Source organism: Ooceraea biroi, chromosome 8 (assembly GCF_003672135.1).
Source record: "Ooceraea biroi isolate clonal line C1 chromosome 8, Obir_v5.4, whole genome shotgun sequence".
Lineage (NCBI taxonomy): Eukaryota > Metazoa > Arthropoda > Insecta > Hymenoptera > Formicidae > Ooceraea > Ooceraea biroi.
The window spans coordinates 11,129,984-11,145,055 of record NC_039513.1 but is presented as its reverse complement, the minus strand read 5'-3'; the positions used below and the strand labels follow the sequence as shown (position 1 = coordinate 11,145,055).

The 15,072-nt window shown below is 35.8% G+C and overlaps 2 protein-coding genes across 2 annotated transcripts; one reads left to right on the top strand and one right to left on the bottom strand.

Moving 5' to 3' along the window:
- The first annotated feature begins 2,820 nt into the window (after positions 1-2,820).
- Positions 2,821-8,523, top strand: LOC105287116 (la-related protein 7). Its single transcript, XM_011352548.2, has 2 exons — positions 2,821-3,188; positions 7,736-8,523. Exons 1-2 carry the CDS (start codon positions 3,140-3,142, stop codon positions 8,521-8,523), a joined length of 837 nt encoding a protein of 278 aa, XP_011350850.1. The 5' UTR covers positions 2,821-3,139.
- A 4,777-nt stretch (positions 8,524-13,300) lies between these two features.
- Positions 13,301-14,684, bottom strand: LOC113562482. The gene is made up of 2 exons (XM_026972075.1): positions 14,522-14,684; positions 13,301-14,445 (listed from the first exon to the last, which is right to left on the bottom strand). Exons 1-2 carry the CDS (start codon positions 14,682-14,684, stop codon positions 13,301-13,303), a joined length of 1,308 nt encoding a protein of 435 aa, XP_026827876.1.
- Positions 14,685-15,072: the final 388 nt, after the last annotated feature.

Below are 15,072 nucleotides of genomic sequence, written 5' to 3'. Positions count from 1 at the left end.
TTCTTCACTCGAAGCACCCGAGTGTCTTCACATCGACTCAAAGTCGCCATCTTTTTCTCGAGAGGGGATAGAGAGCAGCCAATAGATGGAGAGAATAATAGCGAATATTTTGATGATTGACATCTTTATTAATTTTTTATAAATAAAGATTCAATTTCTTCAAAAAATTCAATTTTAATAAGAACTCAATTTCTTAAAAAAAAGTATCAAATTAATTGTCACACCCAATATTTACACGAAGCCTCCAGTTCACAGTGGGCCAGTAGATCTAAAAACGTAGCCAAAATACTAAAAGTGCTTCAATTGTAATACAATTTGGTGTTTAAGAGCTTTCGAGGTTGCTGATTTCGAATCTGAACTTAGAATTTAAAAATTCAAAATGGTGGGTTCAAAATGGCTGACGAAAAATACTTACTAAAAAAATGCTAAAAATGCTCACTGATTAAAGTGGTAAAGTTTGGAATTAGGAAGTTTTCAGGATTATATTAATTAGAATTCAAATTTAGAATTAAAAAATTCAAAATAATAAATCCAAAATAGTAATTATGAAATAAAGAATTTATTAATTTTTAGATTATAATGACTGCAATTAGCATAAAAAATTGTAATTTCCAAGATCTACCACGTGGAGAGTACAGTATCCTTTATTTTGAAATACTCTTTTAGCGTGAGTCTCCTTGCCTGTCACGTGATGTGATGTGAGCACGGAAGTGTTAATATGGCTTTTCTGACTATGTTCCCATATTCTCACTGTCAGTATTAAAAATCTATAATGTACATAATGTAAACTACTACTATAAATTTTCAATACTAACAGTGAACATGAGAATGCACACTCTGTCTAGTGCCTGAAATACAGAACTCATGGAGAAACTTATGTGCGCACTATCACGTATATGCGTTTTCTTGACTAGATATAAAAAGGGGTAAAAATGGGCATATCTACGTTATAGTATGGAATATATGGAACATACTCATACTTTTTTTTTATATGATACGTACGTGTTATGACCGGTTATGACTAATCGGAAAGTAGCACTATCCTGAAAAGTTTAGTAATACATCAAATAATATTGAAAATATTATAAATATTTCCGATTACATATACTAATCATTAACATACATATAATCCCAACATTCCAGTCTATTAAAAAACTAAGGGTGCAACCTTAAAATGAATGAAAGTTTTATTATTTCTTATATTTATGGAAAGTAATCACGATAATAGTAATGACATATTGCTCGGTTTCACAGTACTGCCAAATCAATAGCAAGTGATAAAATACTAAGAAAATTGGATCACAACTACTTCAAAGTGTACAGAACACGACGACATAATTAATTTCATAAAATTTAAAAGTTAGTTTTTGGCCAATATTTCCAAGTTCCTGGCCCACTGTGCAGTTGAGTGAAAATGTAATTATTCTTAACAGACTAGCAAAATGATTATGAAACTCTTTTCATTACGTAGTCGATACAAATAATTGACACATAAGGTTATTAATTATACAAATTAGAACAGACAGTATGTTTTAATGCGATCCGGGTACGCCAAGTATTTCAATGTCGCCATGTTCCTCATGATTGATTTTATGACAAATACTCAAATTATAAATCCTCAAGCTGAATTGCTTCTAAATACTTGGTTAGTCAATTATTGATTTCATATTTAATTTTGATTTTGTATTGTTGATTTTATTTTTTATGTACTTGGCGTATTTTTTAAACTTTTGTAAGCCTTTTTTTTAGTGGGATTATTTTTTATGGGATTTCATTAAAAGTCGGGTCATGACAATTGCTCCAACGACAATGGAAGATATAAAACGTAGAATTCGATAAGCCTGCTCTGAAATTACGATAGAACAACTGACAGAAGTGTTCGTCGAAAGCGTTTCAGAAAAGGATGCAATTATGTTTGCAATAAGAAGAAAAACATTTTGAACATTTATTACATTGATGCAAAGAATTTTGGTGGAAATGCATCTCGAACGTGAGAGGCAAGAAGACTCACGGAAATCAAGTACCCTAAAGAGATCATACACATGCACACGCACGTACGCACGCATACACACACAAGAGGTGTAAATTCTTACCATACCGCAACCGCTACGCGGTACACCTTGGGTAATGCTAATGTCGGCGACACTGTGACTTTCAATTCTCATATCTTGGCAAGTACATTGTGAAAAAATATTTTGTTATAGTGTTTCGAAAAGCTTTCGAAGTAAACTCGAGGTAAAAGAATGTGAAAAAATAGGGATTCCCATTTAAAAAATTCAATATTAATTGGACCTTAGCATCTACACTCAAGGTTCAATTTAGATTCCTATCTTTTTTCCCCCTCGGAACGAAACAATTTTTATTTTTATATATGTATATATATATATATATATAATCATATTATTAAAATATTATTATATACCTAGATTAAAGTTTAAAAAATTTATTGCTAATTTAATTTGTGAATTACTGTTTCACCTTTCTATTATATATATATATATATATATATATATATATATATATATATATATATATATACTTTAAATTGTATGTAAGTATGTAATTTTTGATAACATAGAGTTTTTATACTAGATTAAATATATTTCTCGCACCATGTATGTATACTTCAAATTTCCTTTCTTCCGCTCAAGGTTCAATTCGAATGCCCGCTGGTCGTTCGCCAAACACCTTGCTCTTGACCGGCATTTAAGAAGGTCCCGAGACTGTAGTACTGTAGTTTTATCGCATATCGCGTATGTCTTTCCGCAGCTATAAAATGGATCGTGCGCAGCGTGGAAGGTCAGTGAGCGACGAATACGCTTTGGCATCAGATCTTATATAACCGAAATTTTATATATTACATCTTTATATAAATCTTAAATATTCGCATTTTAATCCAGTTTTAATCATTAATAATTTAATTAATAGAAAATTTTAATTAGATTTCTATATCGATATCCTTTCATGTGCTTAATATGTTAATGTTACTTGCATAGTGGCATTATTACGGATTATTCCGAAATTCTAGATTAGCTATTAATTCCTGTTTTGAGTGTATCTGTGTAAACACAAAGTGGATTATTAACTGTATGACACAATTATTCAGCGCTTAACCTTGCATATTTTATTACAATAATTTATGCCCTGCATCGATTTGAGCAACAGTAGTATTTCTCGAGAAAATAAAGGTGAGTACATTTTTTTATTAGAAAGTTGAAACAGTAATTAACAAATTAAATTAGCAATAAATTTTTTAAACTTTAATCTAGATATATAATAATATTTTAATAATGTGATTATATTAGTATATATATATATATATATTTATATTATTATATTATATATATATATATATATATATTTATATCCGTTCAAATGTAATTGATGTTCATTATTTGAAAAACACATAACCAAATTTTTCATTTTATTTTTCAATTAAAAGATGTAGATATTGTTAACTATATTCATTAAATTTAAAAAATAGTTCTCTATAATTTAAGCTTTTCTCTCCATTCTTCATAAAAATAAAATTAACATTTATCTAATTACGCAAAATTCATAATTTAACAGAACTAATAATAACCATAAAGTTAATATAACTGACATAAGTTAATAAAGTTTGCCCTTGTACTCTTATTTTATAGAAATTTATTGAAGTTATTGGAATTATTTTTGTAAACAGCAGTAAAAAAATAAAATTCGGCTTAAAACATTATTTATATTCATTTCATTATAATAACTGAAAATATTATTCGATCTAGAATAAATCCTTATATAGAAGTAGATATAATTGAAAAATTGCGATTGTGTTCGTACAATACAGTAAATCGGCCTCGAGTAATCGTATAATAAAGCCCGAATCAGATTGCAACTTGCGTAAAAAATTAAATAAATAAATAATGGATAAAAAGTATGGTCATTATAATATTCTTCAATTAATTAATGACAGAAATTAATGGAACAGTCTCAATTTAAGACCGTTAATCTTAAGTACAATCATAAGATATTTGAAACCAATCACACAGCCGCATTAGCATCTTAAAACATTAATACTTGGCGCTGCTAAATCGAAACAATATGTTAATTGCCTTATTCTCTTTTTTCTCTCTTGTGGATGCATGTGTGTGTCTCCTTCTTTCTCGTGCGTGCCTGTGTGCGCGCGTGACATTAGAATTAAGTATAGAATAACTTTAACTACATTTGTAATATATATTTTATGCGTTTCAGCGAATTTTGTTATGTAATTTAGATTGTAAGGAAATTATTATACTCTTTAGATTATAAGAATTTAAATACTAAAGCAATTAAGACGGTCTTAAATAAGAATCGACTATGAATATCGGCCAACAAGTAATTATTATAAAACGAGTAATTATTATTATAAATTATAATTAATATAATCTAAAGATTATAATAATAAAGTAATAGATTTTCTGGTTTGCATAAATATTCATTTTTATAGTTGGCGCAATTTGTTATTAGTTTCGTAGAGTTCTTTTTTGAATGCGTTCTTCGGGCGCATATACAGGGTGCCCCATGGGAAGTTGCTGAAACTAATCAGCTGTCATTTTTAAACGTATGCAGTTATTGAAAAAACAAAAATTGCGTTGGAAAGAGGAAAGTCTGCAGTTTTTAATGGGTATAAATAAAATTTAGCAAAATGTTTGTATATCAGTTTATTTTATTAATGAAAAATATGCTAATAATCAAGTAAGCTAATGATAAATATTTTCAAAGTGTGCACCATCTGAATTTGTACAAAAATCAATTCTTTTACGAAAACTTGTGAAAACTTTTTCTAACATGTCGTCTTTAATGTTGCTGACGACCTTTTTAATAGCTACTACTAAATCTGACACTGTTTCTGGATTTCCGGCATAAGAATGGTCCTTAATGTATCCCCAAAGAAAGAAGTCACATGGATTTAAATCCGGCGAGTACGGTGGCCATTCTAGCCCCCCCTGGGCAAATTTGGGGTATCCCAGACTGATGACTCGATTGCCATAAACTTTAAGGATTGTTTCGAAGACCTCCTGGGTTCGATGTGGTGTCGCTCCATCCTGCATAAAATGAAATCCTCTGACCAGGCCTCTTTTTTTTGCATGAGGGAAAAATTGTGTTTCGAGAAGCTGCTTGTAACTTTCACCAGTGACTGTTGATTCGAAGAATTGCAGATAAATTCCTTTTACCGAGATCGCAACCCATACTGTTATTTTTTGTCGATGTAAAGGTTTAGCCAGGGAAACGTTGGAATTTTCCGACCCCCAAAATCTATAATTTTGTTTATTAACATAACCATTTAGCCAGAAATGTGCTTCGTCCGTGTAAATTATCAATTTTGCATCAAGTTCTCCATCTTCAAACATTCCATTTATCGTCTTGCAGAATTCCACATGTTTCGTCATAGCGCGTTTGGTTAGCAATTGATGCGATGTTATTTTATAGGGATGCATTTTCAGGAAATGTTTTAAAATCCTGTGTAACGTTGTTTTGGATATTTCAAGAGCTTGGGCAGCTTTCCGAATGGAAAAATTTGGATTCTCTTCAAAATACTTCTTAATATCTTCAATGTTTTCTTCTGCAGCTACAGACACAGAAGGACCTGGCAAATCATGTCTACGGTCTTGGATAGTTCCATACTGCATAAAATTATCGATAATTCTGATAAAAATAACACAAACCATTATTTTAATGCAGATTTATTGCCAAAAAATGGAGTGACGTAACGCATACGTTTAAAGAAATAATAAATTCTAACCTTTTCAGCGTGTTTTCGCTCTTAACTTTATGTGTTCCGTATTTAGTACGAAACCCCCTGTAAGCATTGCTATAAACTTTTCCTCTGGAAAAGAAGCACTCGACAAGATAAATCTTTTCTTCCGTCGTCAGATTACTCATTTTGACGCGCACGGACTAGCATCTACCACAACCAGAATAAAACTGCGGACACTCAGATGAACGACCGTTAACCGTAAGACCCTTTCTGAAGTCATGGAGGGGAGAACCAATCGTTTACTTTCAGCAACTTCCCATGGGACACCCTGTACTTGGTGCTTGTTTATATCTTTTTTTAAAAAGGTAATTTTGTTTTTGATTTCACACATTTTCCAATGTAAAATATCTTATTCTTTTTTACAATATACAGGGTGTCCCAGACCTACCGTATCACCGGTTAATGGTAGATTCCTGAGGTGATTCTGAGACGAATGTTCCTCTTGCAAAATGTCGAGGGTGGCGTAGTTTCGGCGCTACGAAGGGTGTAGTTATCCTATCCTTGTGTAGAATTTTCCCGCGTTCAGTGACGGTGGGTCGAAGGGGTCCCGCGCATCGCGCACACTTCAATTTAAACAGCCGCGAAAAATTAAGATCAAATTGAAGTGTGCGCGATGCGCGGAACCCCTTCGACCCACCGTCACTGAACGCGGGAAAATTCTACACAAGGATAGGATAACTACAACCCTTCATAGCGCCGAAACTACGCCACCCTCGACATTTTGCAAGAGGAACATTCGTCTCAGAATCACCTCAGGAATCTACCATTAACCGGTGATACGGTAGGTCTGGGACACCCTGTATAAGGAAATGAAAGCCATAGTACTGTCAGTCAAGTTTTTAAAAATTATTAAACTGTACGTCCATAAAATATAAAGATAGTATATTGATTGCATTTATTACACATATACACTGCTGGATTATAAGTTTTTTTTTACTTTTAGTTTATTACAAAGAAATAATAATTTAAATTACAAAATAATTAAATTAGCAAGTAAATTACTTTGGAATTTCTCAACCAGATAAATAATATTAATTAATTATAATAAAGGATATTGGAAAAATATTGGTAGATTGGTAAAAATGAAGTTTTACAGTTTTATTTCAATATTACATTTTAATTAGGATTAAATAATTGATAATTATTAAACTTATGATTTTATATACACTTAACTTGGTATAAAAATATCAAATGAGAAACCAAATAAAAGAAAATTGATGTCAGGAGATTTAGTTTTGACTGTAGAATGTAAAACTAATATTTTCAAAAAACTACTAGACTTGTCACTAGATTTTCAAAATTCCCCTAGGTAATTATGTAGTTTAGGGGAGGCAACTCCGATGACCTTGACCTTGACATATATTGTCAAGGTCATCCTCCTGAATGACCTTCAGAAGATTTTAGCCGGCGGTCATTGTTTATTAAAAAGTTATTATAATATTTATATTATAATTTATTATATTTTCTACAATTATTTTTTTATTTTTACTCCTTACTACCAGTAATAATAATCAAAATGTACAGATTGTGTTAATGATGAGAGGAATTTATTAATCATACATTTTTAAATATATGATAAAAATTTTAAATAATCTATACTTCTATACTATAAATATATAAAGAGATAAAGTTTGTTCCATTGTTCGGGGGTAATCTCAGAAACTACTAAACCGATTTGAAAAAATCTTTCACTGGTGGATAGCTTAGATCTTCCTGAGTAACATAGGGACATAGGCTATTTGCAATCGTCTTGCAGCTTCTAAAAATGTGCGCGTCGTAAAAAAAATACGTTCTTTATGCTTTATATTTTCCAAATATACCGAGCGCGCGAAGCGCGCGACGAACAAGCGCCAGCTAGTATAATATAATATAATAATATAATATAATTTTAAATAATATAATATACAAGTAAAGAATTATCACAATAAGAAGATACCAATGTTTTCCCATAATTGTTTATAGGTAGCTGTGTTTTATTGAAAAAAATGGAATTAGAAGTACATGAAGAATTGAAAGATAAGTCACGTAGTTTATCGTTTTCCCCTCCGCCCATGAAAAAATCTGAGACGAGGGACAGCATTTCTTCCGTTGACAGTGATGTGAGCTTTTCATTTGATAGAAGAGGCTCAAAGAGTAAAGAAACTGGCTTATCAGATTATGACAACGAGGGCAAATTTGTGAATAAAATTAATGCTGACCAAGACTCAGGCGCGGATTCGATGGACGATACTAGATTGAAAGAATTGGAAACAAAGAAATCAGAGGTATTACTTGAAATATCGACAGCCAAGAAAACAATCGATAATCTTATGACTCTAAATGACGAATTAATTGATAAGATATGCACCCAAGTGGAATTTTACTTCTCCGATGAAAATATCATAAAGAATGCTTTTTTGCTAAAACACGTAAAGAGAAATAAAGAAGGCTACGTATCTCTCAAATTGATATCGAGTTTTAAGAAAGTGAAACATCTCAGTAGAGATTGGAGAGTTATTGGTACCGCTTTAGCAAAATCTAAGAAACTTGAAGTCAATGCACAAGGAACTAAGTTGCGTAGGGTGGACCCTTTACCACCTTTTGACCAAACGGCACCTTCTAGAACCATTCTGGCGACTAATTTACCGGTAGAGAAATTGACAATTGAATCTGTTGCTGGAATTTTTAAACCTTGTGGTGAAATAGCGCTGATAAGAGTGCTTAGACCTGGACAGCCTACACCTTCAGAGGTAACATGTTTTTTTCTTTAGTTTAGAATATAATGCATACGCTTTGTCTATTTGGGTTCTATAATATAAAATTTAATAAACTTATTTTAGAACAAAAATATTTTATTAAAATGCATAGAAGTATGTAAGTATAAGATCGATATATATATACACTCACTCCCAAAAAAAGCGGTACACTAAAATTTAGGGAAAAATTTACCAACCTTCAAATGATCATAACTTGGTAAATAATGAAGATAAAAATATGTTCAAAAATGCAAAATGAAGCTTCAAGTATCCACTTTAAGAATATTTGAATGGCAATTATGGTCGGCCATTTGATTCAAAATGGCGGATGACAAAATGAGAGGATGCAAAAGTGATAACCGAAAGTCCGAGTTTGTGACGGTGCATGGCGTGAATTAGATATCGCAGCCTAATGGGACCAAATGCAAATGAAAATATAGAGTGTTATCTTTAAAATGCTTTTTACCGAGCTCGATGCGATCATTTTTCGCTGAGTTGTGCAACTTTAAAAAAGAAAACACTCTGCTAAGTAAATTTGGAGTATCTCAACAAAAAATTATCGCATCGAGCTTTGTAAAAAAGCGTTTTAATGATAAAACTCTATACTTTTATATGCATTTAGTCCCATTGGGCTGCAATACCTACTTTACACCATGTGCCATCGCAAACTCGAATCTTCATTTATCAATTTCGCATGCTCTCCCTTTCCGCCATTTTAAAAAACTCGTCGTGCACAATTTCGATTTAAATTGCGAAAAGTAGGGTTTCAAAGCTTTAAAACCGTTTTTGAAATTTTGTGCTAGGATAGTTAGGTACCGAGATATTCAATTTCGAATTTGCAATATCGTCGATTCAGCAAGGCCTAAGGAATTAGAAAACCCTGCGGTTCGTTTAGTTCTTTTATAATTCCAACTGCTGCGTTCATTATTCTTTATACTCCAAATCCTTCTTATGTGGTGTGTGCGTGTGTGGGTGTAGGTGTATGTAGGCGTGTGGGTGTAGGTGTATGTAGGTGTGTGTGTGTGTATGTGTATCACAAGGATGAGGACCCCGTGGTTCGTCAGTTCTACAGTAATTTAAGACTCCAAACCCTCCTTGTGGGGTGTGTGTGTGTGTGTGTGTGTATCACAAGGATGAGGACCCCGTGGTTCGTCAGTTCCACAGTAATTTAAGACTCCAAACCCTCCTTGTGGTGTGTGTGTGTGTGAACGCTTTTTTGCAAAGCTCGATGCGATAATTTTTTGTTGAGATACTCCAAATTTACTTAGCAGAGTGTTTTCTTTTTTAAAGTTGCACAACTCAGCGAAAAATGATCGCATCGAGCTCGGTAAAAAGCATTTTAAAGATAACACTCTATATTTTCATTTGCATTTGGTCCCATTAGGCTGCGATATCTAATTCACGCCATGCACCGTCACAAACTCGGACTTTCGGTTATCACTTTTGCATCCTCTCATTTTGTCATCCGCCATTTTGAATCAAATGGCCGACCATAATTGCCATTCAAATATTTTTAAAGTGGATACTTGAAGCTTCATTTTGCATTTTTGAACATATTTTTATCTTCATTATTTACCAAGTTATGATCATTTGAAGGTTGGTAAATTTTTCCCTAAATTTTAGTGTACCGCTTTTTTTGGGAGTGAGTGTATATATATATATATATATATATATATATACAGGGTGTCCGGTAACTCACGACTCAACGCTCGTGAGTGGATAAAGCGGACTGAACTGAGTGGAAAAGTCCTATACCATTTTGCAATTTTCACAATAGTTAACAAGTTATTAATTATTAAAAATCATGCTATTAGTCCGGGCTACCGCCGAATGCAAGCGCGCGGCGAGATGCGACCGCCTAGCGATCGAGTGCCTAGCGATCGCAGTGGCAATGGCTAGGCATGCCATTTGTAATAAACAACTCCACGCGCCTAGCAACTTCGATCTCTAGGCGGTCGCATCTCGCCGCGCACTTGCATTCGGCGGTAGGCCGGACTAATACAGCGATTTTTAATAATTAATAACTCGTTAACTATTGTGAAAATTGCAAAATGGTATAGGACTTTTCCACTCAGTTCAGTCCGCTTTATCCACTCACGAGCGTTGAGTCGTGAGTTACCGGACACCCTGTATATTATACTGCGTAATATATTTCTTATCTATTATACTATTACATATTTCATCTACATAAAATTCTCTCTCTCTCTCTCTCTCTCTCTATATATATATATATATATATATATATATATATATATATAACTTTCGTCTTGGAATGATATCAGGAGTCTACCCTGAACCGGTGATACAGTAGGTCTGAGACACCCTATATATATGTATATAATATTGCAATTAGGTGTAACAGAGATACAGTATAAGACAGATATAATAGCAATATACATATAATAATATAACAATATAGCAATATAGCAATTATACCATAATATACCATGTATGCAATTTTAAAATATTTTAAAAATTATACTTTAATATTATACTTTAATTTATTAAACTAGATAAAGATCGCTTTCCCTTCAAACACAATTCTCTTTTTTTTTAAATAAAATATATGAATGATACAAATAAGAAAACTACTGGTCATAATAGAAAATAAACAATATAAACGTAAACGTAATTGCCGGTGTTGCGATTTTGACGATTACTGTCGACAATTCAGCAGACCAGAACGGCGCGCAGACTCATTAATGATATAGCTAATAATAATCTGAATGTCTGTTTGTCACAATGCCATCCTCAGTCATAAAATTTTCCATAACATTTACGTCACGAAATAAATGAATAGAAACCATTGTGATGTAATGTAATGTTCGTATGAATTAGAACGTTTTATATCCAATTTTACACCTACGCTCTAACAAACTAGTTAAAATTTATAAAGTTTTCAATGCGATATGCAGTACAATATTTCTCCAATTCGGCAAGTTCTTCAGTCGATTCAGTTCACTTATTTAATAAAAGTTAATCGAAATTTGGCACAGCATATATATTTCTTTTATCTTTATTATTTTAATGTTATAATATTATATTATAATTAATAATGTTATAATATATAATATATTATATTATATTATAAACATTACATACTAGTAGGTTAAGGGGGCTGATTCTAACCTAGAGATCTGATGAGGGGGGGCTGAGTCAGCGGGGGGAGGGGGGTTTGATGTCGCACGGCGAGGGGGTATGACGTCACGCGGGGGAGGGGAGAGGACCGTGACGGTATTTGCTGACCTAACCCACACGTGACAGTATTTGCTGGCCCAACCCGCGGGAGGAGGTTTTCGCGGACCTAACCCGCGGGAGGGGGGAGGGGGACCGTGACCACCTAACCTAACCAAGGGGGTTTTCGCGGACCCAACCCGCAGGAATCGTGACAGTATTTTGCTGACCTAACCCGCGAGAGGGGTGAGGGGGAGGATGCACGTGCGCGATGTATTAGAAACCCTCATTGTGCACAACATGCGATGTAACAGATAGCATTCGTCAACGAACCGATGTCGCGGTCCGCGGGGAAGGACATCCACGTGCGCGACGTAACCAATACCCTCTTCGCTGTACACGTCGCGACGTGTTTCGCGGTGATAAAACGCGAGCGCCGACGTCCGGCTGCTATGAAATCGGATGAGTGAATGTTAAAGTACATCGCGTTCACGTGCGTGATGTAACCGATGCACCCTTCGATGACACGTTCGCAGTGAACGTGCGCGATACCCTCCTCGTCGCGACGTGTCTCGCGGTGAACAAAATTTGATAACTCGAGCGCCGACGTCCGGCTGCTACGAAACAATGCGCTGATTGCGCAATTCGACGTCTCAGGTCCATGGCTCCTCATTAAACAAGCGCCGTAAATGAAAAAATATCTTGGCCCCGCGATGTTACGTCCAGTAAACGTTATAAACTAAAAGTGTAAAAAAACATATTTAAACTCCATCGTAACAAGAACCTGTGTGTGGTTCAGGTGATTGAGCGTGTGGTCATATGGCAGGCCCGACCCAGATTCGATCCCTGGCATAGGTAAATCATTTTTTTTATATTATATCGTATTAATATCTTTCTCATATATCAATATCCGCGGCGAAAATCGTGACGTGTACGATGATGTCATGGAGAGTTCCGTAAGAAGGGGAGAACAGAATAGAATAAAAACGCAGACACAAGTTGTAATAATGAATGCAGTTTATTTCAGACAGTTCGACCACCAATTGTAAAGTTTGAATACATTTTGTAAGGCGCAATGTTTCACATGGTATCCACATCGAAATGTATTCACTATATCTAACTTATGTAAAGGAGCGATATCTTCGTAATCCACATCCACAGTCTCGATGAATACGTCATTTCTCGCATCGTCTTGAAGCAAATCGTGCAGCCATTCGCGTTTCTCGTGTCCCTTGACGTACACGAGGGGTACTGTTTCATCATCATCCTCTTTGTCCATCGTGCCCGCCACCGCTTTCGTGATCAGACGCCTAGCCCATCGGTACGGAATCGTTCCAACGTCCCATGATAGTTCGTGATGGTTCGCCGTTAACCAGGAAACTTGCGATCTCTCAGATTTGAAGAGATCGTACCACGATTCGTAGGGTTCAAAGATATAGTGCGAGAGAACACATCCCTCTCTGAGAGTGGCAAACTCCTTCACGACGAAGTGTCTGCCGACGATGAAGCCCTGCAGGTCCACGAACGTCAGTACGGACATGACGAGTTTCCCTGGACTAATCACTCACACTCGCAACGGTCCGCAGTTATAAAGAGAGATATCTGCTGACGATGCACTTTACATAATTCTGCGCACAACGTTGGTCAATGGACTGTATTCGACCACGCGATCGTGCATTATGAGGCAGTAGGCGGTAGTATTCGCAGGTATATTCTCTTTGCAGTCAAACTCTAATCGTACATCTACGGTAGCACTCTTGATAGACTCGTTCTGTCGCAAACAATCGATAACCACGAAAGGACCGCGAAGAAGAAAATTGGTAGTGGTCAAACATGCCTTGGCGCAGTCGCATCCATAATACGCCCTACGAAAACGTGAATACATGTCGTACAGGATGGCGTATTTGTTCCTCTCAAAATCCAAATTCAAGTCGTCGTATGGATAACATTCTGAGTTTAGATACAGTTTCACGTTGGTTAATTTGCAGTCGTCGAATATAGTAACGTCTTGGGACATTACATTTTTTCGCCCAGTCTGCAATGCAAAGATCACGTATCGCGGTTTCTCCAGCTGAGTCGCGGCCTTGACAGTCCATGAGTGCTTGGTGGTGCTCTGTAGTAAAGGAAACTCGTACAGATCCCACGATCGGAAAGTCATGCTCAGATATCGTCCGCTCTCCAAGGCTCGTAGCATCGATAGCTCATTGACTTCATTCAGTAACACATGCGGCATTCGCCACTGTATCTTGAGCAGCTCAATCTTTGGCTCCAGCGCGGGATCTCCCAGTAGACTATTGTTGTCGTTGCGCGATCGTATTAGAAACAGCTCATGACGAGCGTTGATCACCACGCGTTTGTAATCCTCGCAAAACCCCACTAACATGGAGAGCGGTACGCAAAAATTAAAGTTTCCGTCCACATTATCAATATATGTATCCCAACTGGCATTACCCAGGGTCACGCCTCTATCGAGTGTTAACAATGTATAGTTTTTGAGTGTCAAAGTCATTCCAACATTTTTGTTGCGAACAGTTTCCACTCCGTCAAGTTCGTAGCGTATCTCATCGAACATGAACGCCACGCAATTATTCCCCAATACCACATTAGAGCCCTCAATGGCTCTGTTTGTCGTTAGTTTACCCTCGACGTACAGAAAGCTCTGACACGGTAAGGTATACAAATCCTGCTGCTGTATGGGTATTCGTATCTCATCGCTGTGTCCAAGCAGCGTGTTGGCGTACGGATTATACGTATGAGTCTCAACTTGACGATGCGATCGTCAAAGACTGGCTCACCTCCGATATTCAAAATGTCAATCATTTTCTCCGTGATTAGGTACTTCGTACTCTGAAGCCCAAAGATTTCAAAAATTCAACGTTTGATGCACTGAGCTTCTTCGTATTAGATTTTAAAAAGTCAATGTTCGGCAGCCTTTGTTTATCGAATGTCACCGCAGTTTTTCTTACAAAAGTATCACGCTCCGTTTCGTTCAGAACGAGCATCTCATCTTACACTACACACACTATCACTATCGTTGTCGTCGTCGTCGTACGTGTAATCTGACGGTAATCTCCTCACCGCGAAAATCAAGTAATCGCCCGTCTTAATCCACAACACGTAATGTCAGATCCGTAATGCACCGTGCGATGATCGGCAGGTAAATGATCTGCGCAGGTGTTTCCGATATCTTATATTCTGGTGGCACGCGCGGCGCAAATTCGTGTATCGTGTGCACACGCGTACCGTTGCTGTACGCACTACGCACCGGCGATCACGTTACACTCTATGCGAATAATGTTTACGTTCATGATATTGACTGGTACATCCGATTCGTGCCATTTTTGCGGTTGCAATATCCGATTCGACGAGAATCTCAGCAGCGATCCAATG

Bases quoted from the DNA above. Each gene is read 5' to 3' on its own strand.
- LOC113562482 (XM_026972075.1), bottom strand. From the start codon at position 14,684: ATGCTCGTTCTGAACGAAACGGAGCGTGATACTTTTGTAAGAAAAACT. The intron at 14,446-14,521 runs GTACCTAATCAC...CGCATCGTCAAG, and splicing joins TTTGGGCTTCAGAGTACGAA to TTGAGACTCATACGTATAAT.
- LOC105287116 (XM_011352548.2), top strand. From the start codon at position 3,140: ATGCCCTGCATCGATTTGAGCAACAGTAGTATTTCTCGAGAAAATAAA. The intron at 3,189-7,735 runs GTGAGTACATTT...AATTGTTTATAG, and splicing joins TATTTCTCGAGAAAATAAAG to GTAGCTGTGTTTTATTGAAA.